Source organism: Rhinolophus hipposideros (assembly GCF_964194185.1).
Source record: "Rhinolophus hipposideros genome assembly, chromosome: 10".
NCBI lineage: Eukaryota > Metazoa > Chordata > Mammalia > Chiroptera > Rhinolophidae > Rhinolophus > Rhinolophus hipposideros.
The window spans coordinates 59527286-59551707 of record NC_138056.1 but is presented as its reverse complement, the minus strand read 5'-3'; the positions used below and the strand labels follow the sequence as shown (position 1 = coordinate 59551707).

At 38.7% G+C, this 24422-nt stretch overlaps 1 protein-coding gene across 10 annotated transcripts in view; it reads left to right on the top strand.

The window, feature by feature from the left end:
* Window positions 1–24149, top strand: part of GRM5 (glutamate metabotropic receptor 5) — a 444875-nt gene extending 420726 nt beyond the window's left edge. For 6 of the 10 annotated variants that reach the window (XM_081064761.1, XM_081064765.1, XM_081064763.1 and 3 more), the window contains 2 exons: window positions 5258–5353; window positions 19088–24149. In XM_081064761.1, coding sequence (XP_080920887.1) covers window positions 5258–5353; window positions 19088–19997 — 1006 coding nt within the window. In that variant the 3' untranslated portion in view covers window positions 19998–24149. The remainder of the gene's footprint in view (window positions 1–5257; window positions 5354–19087) is intronic. The other 4 variants (XR_013994346.1, XM_081064768.1, XM_081064769.1 and 1 more) reach the window with 4 other exon arrangements.
* The last annotated feature ends 273 nt before the right edge of the window (window positions 24150–24422 follow it).

Below are 24422 nucleotides of genomic sequence, written 5' to 3'. Positions count from 1 at the left end.
ACATCAAACTCTCCCCTTTCCTTCCAGCTTCTGACATCATCCCCCAATGTCTACCATTTCACCTAATATACACATTTGTTTTCTTGAATTTTTCATTTTATTCTAGACTGTCATCTCATTCTGGAATCATTTATCCATTCTGGGCCACATAGTCTATATAGAAATTTCAGTAATCCAATGTTTAGTAGGTATTGGTAGGGAAGGAGGAAAGGGAGTGAAGAAATGGAATTTTTGATTCATATCATTTTGGAGAAATTACATTTTCTATTTAATCCTGAGTGATTCTTACTTCCACATCTTTTAAATTCACCAGATAAATGTGAGCTCTTACAGATTTGAGTAAGAGGAGCTAGAGCTTCCTGGACAAAAGAGGTACAAATAGAACCAAAAAACAAAAAATCTTCACGGAAGGTAGCTGAAGCTAATGTCAGAACAACTCATTCTTAAATTTATTTAAAGTATTGTGACAATTTTTCATGCCAAGGTTTTGGCCCAGAAACCAAAGTGTCAGTGCTCTATGGAACACATATCTAGAATTCTGGAGACTGTAAAAAATAAATTAGCAGATTCAAGAACTCTGAAATCAGTACCTGGCATACAGTATGTACTCAGTAAATGCTTTGAGAGAATCCTTACAAGTTTTTGAACAAGTAGGATGATGAAATCTATAAGCCCCTCTCTCCATTGACTCCATATTCTACATGCTTTCTATAAGCACTTCAACCACTGTCATGGTATTTGCAACCATCTTTATGCTGGTGGCTCCCCAGTGTGGAACAGCTCCCCAACTTCCAGATACTTATACCCACGTGTCTACTGAATTTGTCCACTTGGATATTCCAACAGCACCTGAAACTCAGTATTCCAAAATGAAGCTTTTTATTTCTATCCCCAAATATACTTGTTCTCCTGTGTTTTCTTAACTTAGTTAAGTGCACCACTCAAGGCAGTAACTGGAGTAACATGCCACACATCTTTGTCTTACACTCATGATCCAATAAATCCTCCCACATATATTCGAAAATATACTCCACTCTTCGTCCATAACATCACTGCACTGAGGCATTATATCATCATCTCTCACATTAACTATTATAGTAGTATGAGTTTCTCTAGCTCTAGTTTTGTTCCCTCGAATCTATAGCATTTTATCTAAATATCAATTCTGACCACATTTTTTTCTTAGCTTAAAGATATCACAGTGGAATCTCATAACCTACAAGATAAATTCGTCCATAAGTTATGTTTTATATACGTCTCCACCCACACTGCCCATGTTACCTTGTCTTATTTTATGCTTGATTACTATAAAAAATAGTTTCCCCATACACACCATACTGCTAAGCCTGTCCATGTGTTCACTCTCAATTTTCTATCCTATCTATCTACCTATCTGTCTTTTCATACGGGATTCCTACTCATCTTTCAAGATTTCTCTTAGGCATCATATCTCACTGACATTTCCCCTGCCATTCTAGTATGGTTTAGGTAGACCTTCTTGTATTTGTTTCTATAAGAAAATTTCTCATACTGTTTAAAAATGATCTGTTTATATTTCGTCCTCCCACTCTGTATTATGCACTTATCAATGGCACGGACATACCCAGATGCTCCTTGTCACAGTGGAGTATTCAGTAAATGATTTGCATGATGTAAATTAAACATATATAGAACTTCTGTAGGAACCCAAATGAGGGAACAAAATTTGAAATCCTATACTCGATCCTCATTGGTTGTCTGTTAACTGTACTACTTGTTTGCAAATTGGGGCCAAGGAGAGAAAAAGTAAACAATAAGCCTTCATAATTATGTTTCTAAAGTTATTGACATTGTTACTTAGAGGGAACTTTAATGGAAGAGGAGCTTTGGAATCATAGGCCCAATTTCTAATCTTAGGTTCCCAACTCATAAACGGTGTGATCTTGGGCTTACTGACATGGATCCTCAACGTCCATTCCTTTGGAATGAGGATAATAGCACCTACTATGTAGGGTAGTTCTAAGAATTGAGGATAATGTACAGAAAAGAACCCGGCACAGTCAATATTCTGTTATTATTATTATTCCTATTGTGACTTTGGATATATTTATAGTAAACTAAGCATTTAATTTGAAAAGTGAGTTAGTATTATACAGCATGTAAAGCAGTGCCCCACAAGTATGTGTGTGCAGTTGTTTGTGTATGTGTGTGTTGTGTGTATATATTAGTAAGTGCTTAAAAGATATATAAATTTATTTTATAAAAATAATTTAATTGATATAAGCTATAAATTCAAAAAAGCTTAAACTATTTCTAATTGATATTCCTATATTCCTGAAATAAACCCATAGAAAGAATTGAACATCTGTGGTGGAGACTATAAAAGCACTGTGAGGTACTTGAAACAGCACATTATTGATGAATAGAATTATGAATAAGTGAATGAATAAAAATGTGTCTGGTGAATGTAATTAAGCTATAATCATAGCTATAGGCAAAAAGGGTCCCATCCAAAAGCAAAGATGAGCTTTTTGAATTGAAAATGGCATTTTCACCCTACTTTGAATACAAGAACTACTTGAAAGTTCCAAAAAGTCTAGTGTACCTCTTGCTTTATTGGAATAAGTCAGGATTTATATATATTTTTAGTGTATTGTTTTGTTTGATAAAAGCTTTTCCCAAAGGTGGTTGTTTTTTGATAGGATGTTTGGGATCTATTTCATAACCAGTGTCACTTGGCAGAATGTGTATGCATACAAGACAGAAAGAAAGAGAAGAGCTAATGAGCATGAAGAGTACCCATGTCCTAACTTACTCTTCATGCTCAGTACCTTTTAAACTTATAAGAAAGATTTAAATTAACTGGGAATTACCCTAACAGAAGATATTCAAAAATATTTTAAGAACCCCTTTGAATGACCACCAGCAACTCCATTCTATTAATATCAACATTGTTTTAATTTAAGCTATTGAGCAGCATTCTGATTGTGCAACCCTATTCATACAAAAGCACAAAATGTTGTCTACTGGCATGTGGGATGCCATCCAATGATTGATACTTCACAAGAAATCCCCTCCTAAGGTATTTGCTTTGGTAAAATAAAGGTTTCTCAGTCTGGTTTGGTCTGATACTGTACCTGTTCTAGCCAAGTCTTTAAGTTCTTTTCCTCTCTTCTTTATTATCTAGACCTAAAGTCACTGTCTTCTTCCCTTCCTCTCCCTAACTAGTCTGTGAGCTCTGTGAGGGAGGGCCTGTGCATTATTTATCGTCAGGATAAAGCCCATTGCCTAGAATTTAACAGATGCTCAAATACTGTCTGGTGAACAAGGTAATCCATTCCACCCATTTGGCTTGATTTAATGAGCCATTTTCAATCAAATACTAAATATTTTTAACATATCTGAAGAGGGAAAAAAACAAATTAAGAAGAAGGCCTCTATCCCAGGACTAATAATGATTTTAATTTTGTTCCTTTTTCTTAAATTTAATATTAACTGGACACAGCAGGAAAAGAAACTTTTTTTGAAAAGTTTAACAAGCCTTCTGACAATAAGTCACTTTATCACTGCTTGTTAAATACTAGGCATGTGGATGAAGTGACATCATATCAGGCTCCAGTTTTAGAAGTGAAAAACGTAATAAACTTTAAGTGTCTTGGGCCCCTTGGGCAAGCTCTACTGGCAGTTATTCTCTACTGACTAGGCTTCTGACTTTGGTCAAGTCAGCTAAGGAAATCTAAGTGTCCTCATTTGGAAAATGGGGACAACAGTGCTTCTTTACCCCACAGATTTAAAGTGATTAATAAAAAAGAGATTATTTCTGTGAAAACATCTTGGTTTTGAAAACTGTCAATCAAATATAAGGGCTCGTCTTGATGCATGTAGCAGACTAATATTGGGAATCTCATAACTTATTTTACATGAAACATCTAGTACCTTCCAGGTGTGGTGAATTGCCCATTCTGAGGCAAAAGCTGTTTGAGCCACCCTCTACAATGCAGGCAGCTCATTACTGACTCTCAAACTTCAGCTTAATGGTTGTATAAATCTCTTAAATCCAAGGAACATATTTTCCCTTTTGGAATCCTCAGTCTCTAATACAATGCTTAGATATATGAGGTGTGACCAAAAAATACAGTGACTATTTAAATTTAAAAAAAAAATTATTCTAGGAAGAGACATATTGCCATTAATCCCCTTCAAAATACTCCCTCTCACTTCGAACACACTCATCCCATCATTCTCCCCACTTTCTGAAGCAGTTTTGGAAGTCCTCTTTCGTAAGTGTCTTTAGTTACACTGTCCTGGCTGCCTCAGTGTCCTGAATCAATTCAAAACATTTACCTTTCATGGCCATTTTGACTTTGGGGAAGAGCCAGAAATCGCACAGTGCTATATCCAGTGAATACAGTGAATGAGGACACACTGTAATGTTTATATTTGACAGAAATTGCCGTACCAGAAGTGATGTATGATAGGGAGCACTGTCATGATGGAGGATGAAGTAAAGACACTCATGAAAGAGGATTTTCAAAACTGCTTCAGAAAGTGACAAGAATGATGGGATAAATGTGTTCAAAGAGAAGACAAGTATTTTGAGGGGGATTAATGGCAATGTGTCTTGTCACTGTAATTTTTTTTTTAATTTAAACATTCACCATATCTTTTGATCACACTTCATAGTAACACTCAGTGAAGGTTCGTTAATGACAAAAATAATTTTAAGAAAACAAAACTGATAATGACAAGCAACATATTATAATGGCTAAAAGTCTGGGCTTTAAATTTAGACTCCCTGGGTTCAAATTCCTTGATCAATCTACGTCATCCTTACAATCTTAGGCTGCTTCTTCAATAAAATGGACATAATAAGAGTCTCTGCTACCGGGTTGTTGCCAGCATTAATTTTAGTTAACATTGTAGCACCATGTCTGGCACATAGTAAACACTAAATAAATACTAACTTATTGATAGCCATCTTTTTCTTAGATGCTAAGGATTGCATTCCTTTTACCATTGACTATTAAATGTGCTGAATTCACAGATTAATAAGCAATGTAAAAGGGTAAACCAAGCAGTAACAAAATCATCCCCAATGTTATCCATATACCATCTAGTCATCTGATAAAGTATCACAGGGCAGCCATTGCAGTGAAAAGCAGAAGCCCCTGTCTGGGCATGGGGCGACCCTCTGCATCCACAGCTATTCCTCAGCCTGGCCAGTTAAGCATACAATCACATCTTTCTGTTTGCTCCTGTCCTTGTTCATGCTCACCAGGTACAAAGACAGGAGACTGGCCCAGCACAAGTCGGAAATAGAGTGTTTCACCCCCAAAGGGAGTATGGGGAATGGTGGGAGAGCAACAATGAGCAGGTAAGCAAACTGTGAGTGGCCTGAGGTGGTGTGAACTAAATGTACGCAAGCTAGAGAACAGCTGGCTCCCTGGTCTGGCTCCTCACTCAACTGCGCATCCGATACATTGTGTCCCACCTGGGCCACCACTGATTCTCTGTGTGTGTTTGATTTGCAAAACCCATGCCCTCCTCGTGTGAAGTTATGGGAGCCCCCTGTCCCAGATGCTGCTACTCCCAGGGTTGTACGCTTTGCATGCCTGAAGCCTTAGCGCACAGTCAGTTCTCCAATTGATTTGGACGTATAGGTCAATTGCTTCTGGAGTTTGCAAAGTGGAAGAGACTGGAGGAAATTCACATTTCAGGATTATCCAATTACTTAGGAAAACCAATACAAAAGCCTAGGACTGGTTTTGAGGGAAAGGCTGCAATGGAGGGAAGAATCCAGCTCCGGAGCCCAGACAACCTGGAAATGAATCTGACTTGTAGTGTAACATCACCTCACAGTGAAGGGCAAATGCCATGCCAATCTAGTAAACTGTAGAGGCAAGAGGCTTCTCATGAACCTAAATCAGGAAAGCTAGTCCTCCTCTCGCCACCGTAGCTTTGCTTCTCTGTGTGTGGTGGTGAATATCCCCTGCTGCTGCGCTGTGCATGTTCCTTCATACCAGGCATTCCCAACTGAGCTGTGCCCAGTAAACTGGGGTATTTGGAACTAGAAGCATCAACTGAGCTGTGTTGCATGTAATGATCGTGCTTTATTGCATGGGACTGGGATTCAAGAAAAGGGCTCTGGAGATAAAGACTGTGAAGATTGGAATTAAACAGTTCCAAATCACTGAAGGAGCCTAGAGGTTGGGGAATCACTCTACGTGAACTAACCCTCCACCTCTAATTGGTTGTGGCATTTCCCGACCCATCTGTGGTACAGAGGTGTGGAAAGGAGACTCTTGCCAATCATCCTGGATTAAGTAAAAGGAGAAATGCAGAAAGTAGAGAGTGTATATATATGTATGTGTGCACATGTGCTGAAAGCAGAGCTTGAGAGCCAACTGCATAACAAGAACGTAATTCTGTTGAATTCTGTTGAACTTGTATTTGCTTCCCCAAACACTCGATTTGCTTCCTCAGTAGGGGATTCTTTCTGATTTTCAAAATAATGTTTAACTTTCTCCAAAGACCACTGCATTGCACAACTTCTGAGGAACCATTCACATTGCAGTGTGTGAAAATGGTGCCTGGACCTGTGCGATATACATCCTGAGCAATCATTCATGGCAGCTCTGGCTAAAGTTTGGCCAGCTTCGTCCATGGCTCCCACAGAAAAGGCAATGACGGCATGTGTATGTCTGTAGGCATACATGTGTGCACATTAGTGTACCTGATGGCCTTATGCCCATGATCCCATTGTAAAGCTAGTGCTGGATCTCAGTGTGTCTGGAAGATAAGCCTCAATAGATTATTTTGTGAGAGTAACTCAATAGTCTGTTCCTGGGGCTCCTGGTTTCCTTCCATCCAGATATGACAAAGTATCATAATTCCTCTTTCAAAATCAGTCAAACAACACCAAAGTTGGTTGGATAAAGTAAAAATGACTGCATCAGATGTGTGCTGGGACTCTGTCCAGGGTGACTTTTGATTTGAGGCAATTATCTATAATTGGACTGGAGTTCCCAAACCTAGCAAACTCGGGCTGCCTATCAAACATGCTGAGGCAAAATCCTAGGCAGTACAACTTAGAAATCTATAGTGTTACGTGTTCCCTAAGTCATTCTGATTTAACCAGTCTATAAACTGATATTTAGGAATAATCCATTCATCGAGGAGATGACATGGAGCTATTCATGGCAAACATTAGGTCTCAATTCTGTTATGTGGTGTTCTTGGGAGTGTTTCATCAATGCTTGGAACTCTCAGATCTGATCAGCCACAATTCCATTTGCTCAAGGCTTTCTTGATTGAGAATGGGGAAGGAGGGGACAAAAGACAGAAGACAGTGGGACACAGAGGGTCAGGGGACCCCAGATCAGACAGACCAAAGTTCCTTGGGTCAGGTCTAGATTTACAGAGGCAGACATTCAACGTGTCTACACAGGGAATGGCACAAGTTTCTCTACAACACCAAGATACCATTTAGCTTGTGTTTCCTCACTTGTTTAGATACAGAGTCAAGGCAGTAGCAAGGCTTATTACATGGCTATGTCCTTTGGAAGCAGAGGGAAATAGAACATACCGTAGTAAAGACTGTTCTGTTGAAGTAACTTCCTTCACCCTACAGATAAGCATAGATACTTGGGAACAAATGGTCTTCTCTTCCTACTTTTTCTTCCTTCCCATTTATTTAACATGAAATAAAAACTGACAATGAGAGAGAAACAGTGTGTGGGAGAGGGAAGGAGTCCTTCAGTGCTCTATGAGAGCTTTCCATTTGGGAGGAGAAAAGGCCTGGAGACATATGAAAGAGAGGCCAACATTTCTAAGGCCTTCAAATCTTTTTTCTCAACTTCATACTTGTTTATATAAACACATACACACACAATGACATTTATCCAGGAGAAATAAGTTTAAAATGAACATTAAGAGAAAAGATATCAGAGAGGAGGCAACTGCAATGTAAATCATTTCTAATAAGAGGTTAGAGTAGCTAATTCCAATTCGATTACTCTGGAATTGAATGAAAGAACTAGGAATAGAATAATTGTATAAGACTTTTACAGATATTTTTATTATCAACTGACCGGGCCCTGTTTCTTATCAACACCCCCTCCAGTTGATTCCCAGAGTCATGTTTAAGCGTTATATTTACTCTGCAAACATCTGGGCTGGTTCTGTGGCCATTAGTGAGTCACATAATCCCAGAGAAGGGCTAAGAAAGCTCAAACCACCACAAAAAAAACAGGAGTTTTGCCCACATCTCATTTGCCTGTTTTCTATAATGAAAGTTTAGAAAGGACAGAACCCTGTGAATTCATGCCTGGGGTGATTCTTCAGAGCCAAGTTGCCTGGCAGGGAGAAGAGTTTGATAATGCACATAGTCATATCCGGCCAGAACATTAGTATCTATAATATTGGCAAGGCCTTAAAGACAGACTCTCCCTCCCTTCTCCCTCTTACTTCTACCCCCATATTTGGAAAGGAATGAGAACATTATATGTCTCCATAACACCCCAGCTTCCTGAAATGTTCTATTGCTGCTTTCCTATTATGTGAACAGTTTTGTTTTCCTTCTGTCTGAATACAGCATAACTTGTCATCTTTTCACAGTGGACAGTCTAAACGTGTTTCAGAGCAGAGTCCTCCTGATTGCAGGAGAAGTGAAAGAGAGTCCTAAATAGTGAGGTGCTCTAAGAACTGGAAATTCTCTAAACCCCGTTACCACTGTGAGTTCATACCGAGATGGTCCACCCACAGGCACAAAACCTCAACAGGGAACGTTATTATCTCCTGTCTCCGCGGGGGCATCACAATGGAGTGCTAGTTGGAGTCTTGTTTGATGTGCTCACGTTGCACCCCATGAAGGAGAGGCAAAGACACTGGGGAACCACCCCCAGTCCCTCTTTGAGAAAGAGCTCCCTTAGTCAACTGAAATTGATAGCTCTACAGTCCCCAACCAGTCCCCAACCAGAAGGAAGGCGAGTGGCACCAGGTTATTTCTATTAATGCTATGTCATGATATCAATCACAACAAGTGTTAACCTCCAATCAGTTGAGTAACTGATTTTCACCTAGTAGATGCAGCATCTGCTTTTAGTGGGCATGCTTAATACAGCCTTAGAGAAGCTGGTAAAAGTGATATAACAATAGTTATTAAATTACTAAGAACTCAGATTTGAAAAGTAACCCCAAAATGTGATGTCTGTGTTAGGATTGTTTTGCCATTCATTCATTTAATTATTTGTTTCTTCATTTAATGTTCATTTATTAAGCACCTACAATGAGCCAAGCACTTACAGGACACTGGAAATAAATGAATAACCAATGCCCTTGAAAATCTGTAGTCTATTGGGACACAGAGTCAGAAAAACAGATAATGTTATGTAATAAAGAACCCCTCTCCCACAGGACAATGTATGCTTCAGATTAACTCCTCATTAGATATCATTACTATAGTTTATGACAATGCAAATAGAATTAAGAAACTAAATAATAGTTTCTAAATAGAAATAGAAACTAAATAACAATAAACATGAACTGAGTGTTCAGATAGGGCTATACACACAGTTATATAAAATTCAGAATCCACAGAAGAGAAAGATTCTGCCTTTCCAGAACAAAAGAGGCCAGCCAGCTGCACAGTGATAGATTAGGACTTCTACATTCATCTCCTCTTCATTCTTTCCCAAAGTCAATTTCAAATCAGTGTTCTGACTTACATTTAGAGATGTCCTAAAACAGATAAGAATAAGAATAATTATTACCATTACTGTAATTAATATATATGTAATTACATCAGACTCTGTAAGTAGCCCCTTCACATATTATGTATTAAGTTCTCCCAAAAACATCATAAGCAAGGTATTTTTCCTTTCCATGGTACAGATGAGGAAAATAAAGATCAGGGATATTGAATAACTTACATAGTATATTGGCTTAGTGAAAATTCTAAAGTCAAAGAGACCTGAAAATTTGGTTCCAGCTGTAGCCAGAGTGTCATGCTTTAGCTGAGAAGCCTTAATTGGGATTGAAAGGAGGCTTTTTGTCTATACAGAAATCATTTTTCAGAAACCATTGTAAAAATCCTGTGACATCCTCTTATTCTACGGTCCCTCAGATTCATCTCTGTGATGTTCAGATCAAGGTTGATACAGAGCTTTGGAACTTATTATCAGGTTATTTTATGGACACAACCTTGGGTGGTGCCATTTCCCTGGACGCTCCCCAAGGGACTGTCTTGTTAGCCCCTTGGTTCACATGTGCACTCAGCACTTAGCACAGAGACAATATTGCACGGTGGCAATGACTGGATTTAAGGTCAGATCTCAGGCACTGCTGTTCTGCCTTTTATTTGACTTGTACAACTAAGTTAAGTTCCATAAGTCTCAGTTTTTGCATCTATAGTACAGGTTAATAATGCCTTTCCATTCGAAGCATTCAAGATGATGGACCTTATTTTATTTCGCCAACACTCCCAGTGTACCTACTGCACACCAGATACCATATCAGCACAGGAGATGCATGTAGTCACTGCTGTTAGAGTGTTCCGAGTTTAGTGCAGGAACAGACTCATAAACAATGAAAAATACCAGCCAGTAGGTGCTATGTCAGACAGCTGTCGTGAAGGTCAAATATAGTAATATAGGTGACAACGCCTTGTGAGGTGTAAATTCTATTCAAATGGGAGCTATTATTATCCCAAAACTCTCTTCTCCTTTGTTATCAATCCCAATCCCATGTTTTCTTCACAGTTGAATCAAGCTGGATTCCTCCACAAAGTCTTCCTGGACATACCAGCCCACAGGCACAAAACAGCTGTGTCTTCTTTCTTGTCTCTTCACGCAATTGTAATCTGGGCTTTGTAGTGATTCCTGGGGGGAAAAAAACATTTCCTATTTTAGAAAAAAAAGTCCTCTAATCTTAGTTGAAGCACTTTACATGAAGCCTAGAAGTTAAATCTCAAAAAAAAAAAAAAAAAAAGAAGTTAAATCTCAGTATAAGGTGTAGTTTAGTTTTGAGGAGGTTTGAGTCCAGATTACTGAATTATGGATCATAAGAAATAGTTCAATTTGAAAAAGAAAACTGTGGTGATCCAACAAAATGTCTCTGCTTTGGCACACGTTCCTGCATTACATCCTTTATCAGATGCTTTCTCTTTATGACGACTTAGGGGAAGTAGCAGTTGTATTAGAACCATTAGGCACTTTAATAACCCACCCTGAAAGGATATGTCACATTTTGAAAGGTCACCTGTTGCCGTTAAACCAAAGAGAGGTTAAAATAAGGCCTAGTGCTTCTCCTCCCACAAGGATTTTACTAGGGACTAAATACCTAGAAAGGGGTGTGCTCTGGGGAAATTATCACAGAAGCATGCTCCCTCCCCAGCTACTTAAAAGAGAGGGGAAACTCCATCTCACAAGGGAGGATGTTGGAAGGGTTTCATGAGAGTAAGCATGTGGAACTAGCTTCTTTGCCATATATGCAATACACATATTAATTGGATTTTGTTTATCCATGTTACTTTAAGATTCCCCAGGCTATAAGGCCTCATTAAGCTCCATTTTATTTGCAAATCCTTCCTTGAAATTTCTTCCCCAGTGAGCAGACTTTTCTCTGAATTCCTCTAACACCAACAAGAAAAACCTTATGGGCAAAGACAAACGTCTTTTCTTTCACAATAGTTTTTCTGTCAGTATCTTCCTTTCCATCCTCATTTTCATCACACCTGTCAGCATCTTAACTGCATCCCTGCACTATGAAAACAAGCTCTTAAGTCTATCCCAGACACCAGTATTTTATTTGTGTCAATCTTCTTTGTTCCTCATTGCCTAGAGGACTAGTTAAAGTAACAGATAAATATTAATTTGGCCTTAACATTTTCCTGAAGTAGGACCAGGACTGGGGCCAGATGAGGAATAAGGTCAATAGATAAAACTGGGGTGTGGGTTTACAGGAGAGATTAAGGCATGGTTCCTGCGTTCAATTATTTGTGTTGAGTTCAAGAAAGAAGATCAAATATATAAAATATTAATAGAATATTTACAGTTGAAAAATAACATAGAAAAGAAGCCATGAATATTTCTTTATATATTCATTCATTTATTGGTCAAGCATGTAGATTACATCTGTATCTGAGTTATTTAAATAGCAAAAGAAAGGAGAAGAAAGAAGATCCTGGTGGGTAAGGGGTGGCCAGGAAGAATTTTTAGAGTCCAAACTCTACCTTCTGATGCCTTTAAAGTCTTACTCCATCCCGACACAGTCCAACTGCCCTACTGCTTATCTCTAGAAAATTCCTTATGGATCCCTGAACTTCTGTCATTGCTGTTCCTCCTGGAAGCCAATGCCTAGCACTCTCTTTTTGTATTTTGCCATAATATACTAATTATTCAAGGCCTATATGTAATCTGTCTCCCATAAGCAGGCAGCATACACAGGCCATGCCCTCCCCTCTTGCTGGAAATGGTTTCTTCCTCTTGAAGGTTTGAATCCCTTGTTATCTGTAGTCTACGGAAACTAAATGAGCTGCTTGTTCCCAAGCTCCACCATTCCTCACTCTCTTCACACTTAGCACCATTCCAACCTGCCCATCTGCTTCCTCATTTCACGGTCTTAGGAAAAAGAAAAACAACTTCTTTCTATAACAATACTGTGAGTAACTCATATTGTTAGTCTTCTTCTGTATGTATCTTCTTTCTTGGATTTGATTTTACCCTCTTTGAGGGAAATCTTTTATACCAATAACTCTCAGCCACAATATCAAAAAGCACTGATGAATAAAATCATTTGTTGTGAAAGTATCACATGTCGTCAGTTCCCAAATTAGTTAAAATACCAACTAATGGTGCAGATTTAAGATTATGCTTGCAATTATTTTCATTTACTGGTATTCCAAATAATTCAGAGAGAAAATCACAGAACTATCAGGGTAGGAATCAAGTGTGCTACATATAGGACAATTGTCTTTTATTAGATGACAGCATGAAAAAAAAAGGCTGAAAAGGCCGTGTAATATGAATTTATATGGTAAGCTTGAAGTGCCTTCATCATCAAGCCATCCATTCATTATCCTTGACAAACGTTGGGGCTTGATCACCCTGTGCTATTTGAGTTAATGACCAAAGAGAGATATATAGGGTGCTTTCTTGAGACTGCAAAGTACATGATTAAGAAACATAGAGAGACATAGCATAACAGAGACTGTCAATCAAAGGACTATCTACTTAAGAACACATATCATCACCAGGTAGCATCTGAGGCTTGTCTTCCATGGAATAAGGAGAACTCCTCACTTCAAAAAGCAAATTAGAGACAGTGTACTGTCATGGAAAAATGGAACTGAAAATTGTGATACAGTATTAGTTCCACTTTGCCATTTCCTAACTGTGTAATATTGGGCAAATCATCTAATCTCACTGAGCTTCAGTTTTATCATTTTTGAAAGGGGGATAAAAATGTTGATCCTATCTACCTTCAACAATCAGCGTGTTCCTAAAAGTGCTTTATAAAGCACTACGCAAATATAAGGTGCTATTGTTTTGATTATGTGTCTGTATTAGGTAATTTAGTCCTTGACTTCATTTCCATTTACTCGAGTGTTTTCTCTATACATACATCTCTAATGCATATATCATCATGGCCATTTAGATTGTTTTTGTCAGTAAGATAGCTATCTACATCCATTTGTGCTGTAACTGGGGAAATTTATATAAATGATTCTGCCACATTCTTATATATTATGGTGTATTTCTCAGTGTAATTGTCAAAATCAAGACATTAGGTTTTAAGTGAGGCTCAGAAAGAACTGTTTCCACCTAATTTAGAATGTCTGAATATAAACAATATCAAATTCCTCAGTATCTTTTAAAAACTGTATTTCACTTCATAATTTAAAGCAAATTTTTGAAAGTAAAATGTATTGATAAAAAGTTGAGTAAAGTAAGCATAAACTGGAACTGCAATTGCAAATTTCTGTTTATAATATTCTTAATTTATGAAATTCTCTTATTGATCTAATGATTTTCTGATGTCATTCCAAAGACATATTTGCTAATGATGTTCCAAGGTTTTTGTTTTGTTTTGTTTTAATACTTGTTGTATTAGGAAGCTCAAAATTATACTATACCTCTCTTCTGCCTACCCCTCAGGCTCCAAATCACCGAGAGGTTTAGTAACTAAGATAACTTTTTTATAAAAAGAATTTGTTAATTTTCACAAAATACATTTGCTTATTCTGATGCTCTGAAACTGCAACTTATGAAGGTACTAATAAGCCACATAACAAAAGAGAGAATAAGGGCTTAGTTTTGTTTTTTACCTATTCAATGAAATACTCTGAGAATTTTAATTCCTTATGTGCTATTAATAAAACGCTAAGCAAGTTCTGAGGAAAACACCACACAGACCATTCAACAGCCATTTAAAATAAATGCAAAAATTCTAAATTCCATTGACTTTTTTTAATGGCCAAACTCTCTCTGTATTAACATTTGCTTCCTAATGATGGTGTGCCATGGGAAATTTCTCTGCAGGTTTGGGCAGATGGATAGAGAAATGGGGAGAAGTCATTAAGCTTGCATTCAGAAGTGGCTTAAATTAAATAATTTGTGTCCCACATAGAAAAGAAGGAGGAGGAAAATAAACTTGTGAGAAAGATGTAAGATGTCATTGTGGCAAACTCAAAATATTTTTAAAAAATTACACAAAGAAACCCTAGCCCTCAACAAACATTACAGAAATGTTTTGTTTTTTTTCAGAAACAATGAGAAAATTTAATAAACAATAAAACAATAGATTAATTACATAATATTATATTTGGCAAAAAGGTTAATTGGTGGTTGGAAACAACAAGAAGGTTTTTTAGTGTTTTTGTTGTTGCATTATTGTTTTGGCCAGTTTGTCCTCCTTTACAGATGTAAACAACAATTTGTCCTGTCTCTCCTCTATTCCTCTTTCCTCCTCCTTCTTTTCCAATGTCCAGAAGGTGAAATGATATAGACAGGTAAGGAAAAATTCCCTTTCCTTTTTCTTACCTCAGGCCTCTTAGACATATGTACAATCCTGATGATTTAAAAAAAATAAATTATCAGCCTAAGTAATAATAAAAAACATTGTATCTTGATTGAATGAAGGTTTGATGGTGGTAAATAATGCCTTGCAGAGGCAATAATGCTTTGCTTAATAAAGTACCCTCATGTGTATTACTCTTTGGGTTCCTCCCAGAAATCATGTTGGGTTCCTCCCAGAAATCATGTGAGGAGGGCAGGGGATGTTTACTTCTTCCATTTTTCACCAATAAGCAGAGTCTCAAAGTGTTAAGTGATTTGCCCAATGTCACTCAGGCCAGATTTTGGACCCACATTCTGGGTCCTCTGCTATACTGCCTCAATAAGCTTTCATCTCTGAGAAATTTCACTAAAACAGATATATGTGAATTACAAAAAAGGAATAAACACTTCTTTTGTGATTTTCATGGTAAATATCAAGACCTGTGCTTTCATACTTAATGAAATTTCTTTTATCTGTATACACTGAGGACTATTCAGTGCAGTGAGTTATATAAAAAAAAGATATATCCAGAAGACAAAAAGAGAATTTCCTTAATACTGAATTATTTTTAAAGCTTAATTCTAACAGAAAATATAATTCAGTATGATTTTTTTAAATGAAATGCATTTATCCATTCAATCACTTGCCCCAAAATGTTATTGACCACTTACTATGTTCTAGGCAATGCACTAGGTATTATGGACATAGCAGGCAACAAAGAACCCTCTGCCTGTGCCTTCATAACACTCCATCCAGCAATAAGAAGCACATACGAGAAAGAGTTATCAAGTGCCTAATGCAGGGACTATGGGAACCTAACCTAGTCATGGGTGGGGTCAGGAAAGCATTCTTCAAGAAAAGGCAATTAAGGTGACATTAAAAAAAAAAGATAGGAAGTACTTAGGCTAAAAGGAAGAAAAGGCAGAGAAGACTGAGCACAATGAAAGAGCATTTCAGGAAGAAGCAAAATGTGGAAAAGAAATAATGTGGAATTTAATGCAGTAGATGTGATAGTGCAAGGATACAACTCAGGATGAGAAGACAGGCCACAGATGAAACCATATCGAACTCCAATTCTTGTTAAGAGTTGGTCAGGTTAAAGAGAAACAACCAGAAATATTTATGAATTTACCATATATTTTACTTTGCACTGAATTTTCTGTTCCTCAAACCAGAGCTCAAAACAGCACGGAGTATTGTTTTTATTTTCTGAAATGTAGTATTCATAAGGAATGTAAAAACTAATCCTTACATACCTTCTTACCAAACCCTTTTAAAGAGATTTTTATTTTCCAAGTATCCAGGCTGACAGATCCAGAATTAGAACCCAGATTTTAGGATCCTTTGTCCATTGCCTTTTCCAGAACACCACACAATGGCCCTGTTAGCTTGAGAATCCTATCCATCCATCAAATGCTTATTAAGATTCTGCTGTGTCAATGAACAAGACAGATAAGTTCCCTGTCTTCATGGAAACTACATTCTACTAATAAACAGGCTGATGTCAGAAGTTGCTTTTACAAAAAGGTTTCTAGTTGTAGAAAAAAAAGTATTTTATTACCTAAGAAATGAAAAATGAAGTACTCAGATTTGGACTCCATTTCTCTGGCGTCTCCTCTGTCCATTTCCATTGTTACTCAGATTGTCTGGTGCTCTCTCTCCCACATGACAATGGGCACTGTGAGCAAAGGCCTGGATGGAAAGGATGTCAATATTTCCTGCAGATTGGTTTGTTAGGATAGTTTCTTTCTCACACATTCATCCAAAGGTTTTACAATCTGCTGTCACGTTTTTGGGCATGGCTACATGTGATCCCAAAGACTGTCATTGTTTATATCCAAAGTTATATGCCATAAAAACTTCTGTGCCGGGAGCTAGAACTTAGCTCCCTAGAGTAAAACTTGGAGAATAAATCCAGTTATACTTCTAGCTTCTAGACCATGTTTTGTATTGAAAGTAGCCTCAGAGACCTGAAAGATTAATTGTCCTCCCAACATGCTTGTTTCTTATCCTGTAGGTAGGAGAGAAAGGGGTTTGTTGGCAACTACCCTCCCAATCAAATCCCATAAATAACCTGGCCCATTTCTTCTGTGTCATGTTCCAGGAGTTAGTGCACACGTGGGAAGAAGAAAAGTAATACACTAAAAACATAAAAGGTGGCAGGTCAGATTAATACAAAACGTAAAAACAAACCCTGAAACTCTCCTTGAAACGAAAGGTAACAGGTTGGCAGGGCCCTTTCTGCTACTGAAGATGCACAGCAACCTCCAAACCTGGAAATAATCTGTCCATCCTTTTCAGGAAGAGGGGTGGGAGTGAAGGACATCTCACATTCCAGAATTCGGAGGTACCCCAGGTTGCAGTATGTTGTATAGACTGAATGGAATGAGAGTTCAAAGGTAGAAATGGAGAAAGGAAGACCACAAAGTGGAAACGAACAGATGAAGAAATGGGAAGGGAAGCAGTGGGGAAAAGAGGCAGAAATCATTTTGTTACAGGGGCTGCAGAGACCACGGTCTGTTATCAAGGGAGTTGGGTGTCTCAGGCAGAGTAGATCTGGCAGTTGCAGTCAGACAGCCCCAATGTACGGATGCTCTAAACACAATTCAGTCCTTGCCTGGCAAAGGCAGGTCAGCCCTCTGTTTAGGCCTCCTCCAGGATGCCAAGGGAGCAATAGGAACCCAGAGAGAAAGGACAGCTCCCTGTTAAGAGTTTCTCCGTTTGTGAAATATCTGTTGCAGAATCACTTTGGATAGCAGGGGTGCAGAATGCTTGTAATATGCATCAATCATTGGAACCCAATCCAGATTATCAGAATCTCTTGGGGTCCTGCCCTGGGATATTTGGCAAGTGCTCTAGAAGAGTTTTAGGCACAATTGAGTTTAATAATCATTTGCTGAGATGATCAGATTGGGTGGCCAAAGCCTTTTGTCCACAGACTGCCCAAAGCTATCTCTTGGTCACCTAGAACACAGCTATCTGGACATGACAGACCCTTGGTTACAGAGATCTTGAATTCCTTTGTGATGAGAAATCACACCCAGATCTCTCCATGTGCCATCCCTGAAGGTTAGGCCCCATCCTCTTCTGACCATACATGAGGTTCCTAGCAGAGAGTCTGTAGCTTCAGAGGCTGTTGTGTCATTTTTTGCAGTAAGTCAGTCTCTGAGGCTGAAGCTCCAATTGCATCCTCATCAGAGAAGCTTTCAGACCCCAGGATGGAACCAAGAAGGGAAGAGGGAAAAAGGCCTTTAGGAATCATGTCTGTCAGACAACACTCATCAAGACCCTAATTTGAAAGCAATATGCTAGGTGCCAAAGGCAATATACTGCATATTCTCTCGGGATTGTTATTTCAAGTTTTAGACCTGAAATAAATGTGTGAGGAAAATTTCTGTGAAGTAGAAAAGTTCTAATTAATTATAACTTCCTGTATGTTTACTGAATTTGTATTTTCCAACAGATAAGCCAGACTAAGTAAAACTATGTTGAAAGTCAAGAGTTCAGACAGAAATCCCTAGTTAAATACACCAACCATTGGCCTTGCTGAATAAAAACTGAACTGGAACCACTGTCTACTTCCTGGTAACCCTTGACTCTTACCTCTTCTCTCCGCTTTGATGACTAGGTTGGTGAGTTGAGGTCCTAGTTCTAACGTTTCCTTTCAGAGGCTGCCAACTTCGGCCTGTACCAGGCACTTCTGGACTCAATCACAATACTGCAAGCCCTCGTTTCTGTTTGCAGTATAACCAGCTGTTGCACTCCCCGGTGGGCTAAGAACTATCGCGGAACCCATAAATACTCCTTCATCCTACCTAATAACCCCTTTGACACACTTTCGTGGAAATGATAAACGGAAGGCCAGATATAAAAAAGAAGCGTTACATTACAAAGAAAATCCACTTCCGAGGTCTCTTTCCATGGTGTCCTTTTGATGCCTTATTTCCTGATAGAACACAGAAAGTCCTTCCCAATCCAAACCCCATAACCACCCACCCCTGGGAAAACCACCGGGGGCCTCGCTGAGTCACATCTGTCTGTCTTCTCCCCGCAGCTCCAATGGAAAATCCGTCACGTGGGCCCAGAACGAGAGGAGCAGCCGGGGGCAGCACCTGTGGCAGCGGCTGTCCATCCACATCAACAAGAAAGAGAATCCCAATCAAACGGCCGTCATCAAGCCCTTCCCCAAAAGCACGGAGAGCCGCGGCCTGAACGCGGGAGGCGCGGGCGCGGGCGCCAGCGCCGGGGTCACGGGCAGCGCTAGCTGCTCGGCGGCCGCTAATCCCGGCGGGTCGGAGCCTCCGGACGCCGGCTCCAAAGCGCTGTACGAGGTAGCGGAGACCGAGGAGCGCCTCCCCGCGCCGGTGCGCCCGCGCTCGCCGTCGCCCATCAGCACCCTGAGCCACCGAGCGGGCTCAGCCAGCCGCACCGACGACGACGTGCCGTCGCTGCAGTCGGAGCCCGCGGCGCGCAGCAGCTCCTCGCAGGGCTCGCTCATGGAGCAGATCAGCAGCGTGGTGACCCGCTTCACCGCCAACATCAGCGAGCTCAACTCCATGATGCTGTCCACCGCGGCTCCTGGCCCCAGCGTGGGGGCCCCGCTCTGCTCCTCCTACCTGATCCCCAAAGAGATCCAGCTGCCCACGACCATGACGACGTTCGCCGAAATCCAGCCTCTGCCCGCCATCGAGGTCACGGCCGGCGCGCAGCCCGCTGCCACCGCCACGCCCGCTGGGGGCGCTGCCCGCGAGACCCCCGCGGGCGGGCCCGAGGCCGCGGCTGCCAAGCCGGACCTGGAGGAGTTGGTGGCTCTCACCCCTCCATCCCCCTTCAGAGACTCGGTGGACTCGGGGAGTACGACCCCCAACTCTCCAGTTTCCGAGTCGGCCCTCTGTATCCCATCGTCTCCCAAATATGACACACTGATCATAAGAGATTACACTCAGAGCTCCTCGTCGTTGTGAGTGACATTGGAAACCACGCTGGATCCTGCGAACGGAGCTGAGACAGCCGGTGTTCACACAGACACAGGGACAAGCATAGTCGCCTGGTTAGGACCTGAGGTGGAAGATGCCTAGTAAACCCGTAGTGGAAACATGAGATTAACAGTGCTATTTAATTAACATCCACCGACCGACGAAGACACCAACTACAAGTCTTTTGGCAGATTTTCTTCTAGTGGCCTTAGAAAACATGGGCTTTTAAGAAACACTGCTTATATTTTTGAGGGCTGACAAGGAGTCTGTTGAAACAGTTACATATCAAGTGCTTTGCTCTAGGGAAGCAATGAGTGTGAAACAGCATAATGGAGGGGGAAAGCATAGTTAATAAGCAATTGTAAAACGTTTTGTTTGTTTAGTTCTTTTCCCAGAAGATTCTTTGATGCATCAAACATGAATGTACATTTTCTAACAAACTCAAAATCTGGGACCAAAACGTTAAGCTTTCTCTCTCCCTTTTTTATTTTTAATTTTTCTTTCTTTTGTTTTTCCTTTAAAGACTTTGAAAAACAGTAACTTGGGCCCGGTATTAACTGAGGCATTGTGAATGTGTCCCAGACATATCACACAACTGGATAATGACTGCTGCGCTGAAGTATGCAGGGCTTTTTCCAGAGACTTTCCTCTCCAATTTGGTTGTGAAATCCTCTTTCAAAAGCCTGCATCCGGGATTCCACCTAGTTATTTCAATTCACCTCCATTAATCAACAAAACCAGTGGAAGATTTCTTGACTATTTCACCATGTTGCCAATCAATACTGGAGTAGCAAAAAAATATTTTCTGGAATACTGTTTTGTAATTCCCTCACTGAGGTGCGTTGTGTAGCTGGAAATTCTCTTTATAATACTAATAATAATACTAATAATAATAATAATAATTCTTAAGCTCCAGCTAAGCTATCTCTTTCATAAAATGTGGCCACTCCTCCTTACGAATGCTGTTCCGTTAGTTAGCATTGCCAGTTAAAATATTAACATATGCATCTGGGCTCTTCATTCCTTTCTTTTGAGAACCTGATGCACAAAAAGCTCCTGTGCTCTTTTCAAGTCCCACCACTGGAAGAATGGTCCATGGACCCAATGAAGACATTGTCACGATCATAGGGACTGTTCAAAAAATTAATGCAGTCTTAACACACTGGAAAACTTAAACTGTGTCAAGTCGGCTGAGCAGAAATTTAGCCATGCCAGTAGGCAGTCATTTTAACTTTTCTTGGCTGCTTAAACAGGGCAGCTATAAACTGTGACAAATGTGGAATATTTTTTCAAAGCAATACAAAATACTGAAAACAGAGGAACCTTAATAAATATAAACCACACAATCTTTCTTAGCCATTCCAAAAAGAGACAAAGTGATTATTATTTTCCTTTCAAAAATAATCATTAATATGATTTTGTATACTTCATACTGTCACTTTTTAAATACTGCACAAAAGAGATTTAAAGTTATAATAGAAATACATGTGCTTTGATAGACTGATAGATAGAATTCATAGCTCAAGACATGCATTTACTATCATCTCCTTCTTCCTCCCATTACAGCTATCCTCAGGTGCCATTTTTATTTTTTTTTAAATAAGGATAGTAATAAAAGGAGGAGGTGTCCTATAAATTTAAAGTTCACTTGACCGAGCCTTATACTAAAGATAGCCTTATGAAAAAGATTTGCTATGAGGCAGAAGTATATTTTTGGAAGAGAGAAAAATAAGTAAAACCTTTTCATTTTGTTCAATATCCTTATTTTGGTATGTATTTTGTTATTTCACATCCACTTAAAGAATTAAGAAATGGAAATATATCCATTGGAATAATTTAACATTCTCCACTTTTAAAAGCTATTATAAACATACTGCTTAATTTTTCTTTCCTGATACCTGTTCCTAGATTACATTTTAAATCAAATATCCCAATATGAAATATTAAAAGTTAACATTAATTTACTAACATATACATTAAATTGAACCTTCTATGACAGATTTGAAAATAACATCATCAGATCACCCTGATCCCAAATATTATAATGACACCCTTGAAACAGAGCAAATCTAAGTTTTATGGCTCCACTGAAAACAATGTTTGCCTCTACTTCAAAAAATGTAAATATTTTGAGGTATTATTATCCCTGGATCCTCATCAAAAGAACATTCACCTGGGGATTACTGTCTTGACTTGTTAGACATTGAAACCTTTCTCAGTATGCTCTACTATCTAAGTTTTAAAATTTGTTTCATAAAAGCCTATGTTGATTTCCATTTTGTTCTCAAGTACAGGTTTCACTGTATTGACCAATAGACGGACATTTTTTTCAACTTAATCCATGATCAAATTCCTTTTCTAACTTTTTGTAACATATTTCTTTAAAAAGCACACTACTGTATGAAAAAATTCATTAGAAATTAAAATTTAATGAAAATAAATTAGCATGTGATAATTCCATATGAAATTACAGTCAACTGTAAGAGAAATAATTTATCCAATTAGAGAACATGATGCATTTTTCTCTGTATTTCTATACCCTTTGCCATTTCATTCAATACATTGTATAATACATACTATTAGTAATGCATTCTTGAGATCTTTTATTTTGGAATGATGCTAACTCTGTCTCTTTGCCAATTCTAATACAGGTTCCAAGTAATAACTCTACAATACAAAGCGAACTGAATATTCATTCTAGGGCTAGGATATGAACTTCACAACTCATTTGGGTATCTATTTTCATTGAATTTCCTTGAAAACAATCTGTTCCTGGTTCCCAGTGATAATTCAGTCGGGACTAAAAGGAAGGGGAAAGTACAGTGAAATACAAAGTTTCAGAAAAGTGGCCCTAAAGGACAATTTGGTCCCAGGAAGAAAAAAAGAAGAAGGAAGAAGGAAGAAGGAGGAAGGAGGAAGGAAGAAAGAGGAAGGAGGAAGAAGGAAGAAGGAAGAAAGAAGAAACCTGGTTTGATCAATTTATATGGACTATCTAAGCAGTCTACTCATTCTTTGATTTTGGGAGAGGAGTGGGGTCAGCCTGAGAAGACCATATCTGGATTGGGAAGAACCATCTCTCTAAGTTAGGGGTGGGGGACAGAAAGGAAGTGTAGAAAGGAGAACCACATGAGATTTGACTGAAGCAAAACAGAAAAGCACATCCCCAAATGTGCTAAGTCTTGATAGTAACAGTCTTCCCCAAGCTAATGTTGTTACCAGCAAGTGATCAGGAACACTAGGAGCTATTTCTGACTGTAAATGAATTGTATAATGGCTCTGCTGCAGTTCTGTGACTTCCAAGCCAGGAATTAAATACTTATTAAGAAAAAAATAAAAAATAAATAAAAACATTTCCTATGCTAGTCTCCCAGCAAAATGTACATGTTTTGGAGACTTCAAAGGTATTATCTGAGTTCACATTTAGCCACAGCTTATTAATAACCCTCAAGCTGTCAGAATCTCTATAGTTACCATTTACAATTTTATACTGTGAAAAAATACAGATCAGTGAAAAGCATAAAGATAAATCAGAATTTAAAGAGGGTCTGAGGCCTGGGAGATTCTCTATCTGTTGAAGAATGAGGCATGTATAAAATAGTTGGCTGCATTGCACTGATCTTCCCAATGTGAACAAATATACTATGTATATTGTGTGTATTTCTAGATTTCAATGGCAGCTGCTGGTGGTGTTGTAATTAGAAAATCTATATAGAATATAGATGTTTTAGGGAGGTGGTGCCAATCCTAAAAGATTTGTGTGGGCTACAAGTGCTTGTACTTACTTTTTTCTGCACTTACAACTGATTTGGTTTTAAAATTGTGTGCGCGTAACTGTTTTTCTGTTGTTGCAGCTTGTACTATTAAAACAATAGAGAATGTTAAATTATTTTGATGTGAATTGCAAATGATTTTTTTCATAAAGTTTAACATTTTTATCAGTATTGTTTCTCTTTGTACTGGTACAAACGTGTTTTATTTTAGCATTTTAAAATACACTTGCCTGTTTCTCAGTTGTCTAAATCATGTTATAGTTGGTGTTTGTGAAGTCAGTTACTTTTTGAAAAACATTAAAAAAGAAACTATGATATGACTTTAAGATTCTTCCCCTTAAATGTTTAGAATGTTGTCTTAACAGTGTTTTCTCAGGCCCAGAAAAAAGAGCAACACTCTTATTTAATTTTAAATTCTGAATAATCTACACTTTTGAATTATGGAGTTTACAAAGTAGCCTGTAGACAGTATATTAAAATAAAAACATAAACCAACCACATACCAACCAGAGATGCTGTCCCCAAAGAAATTGACAAACACTTTTTAAGACATAATACTTTTTTAAAAACAAGGAAACATGTAGGGAATATACCTTGTTTTTTTTATGTCTGGGACTATAAGTTATAGATATAATTCCACAGT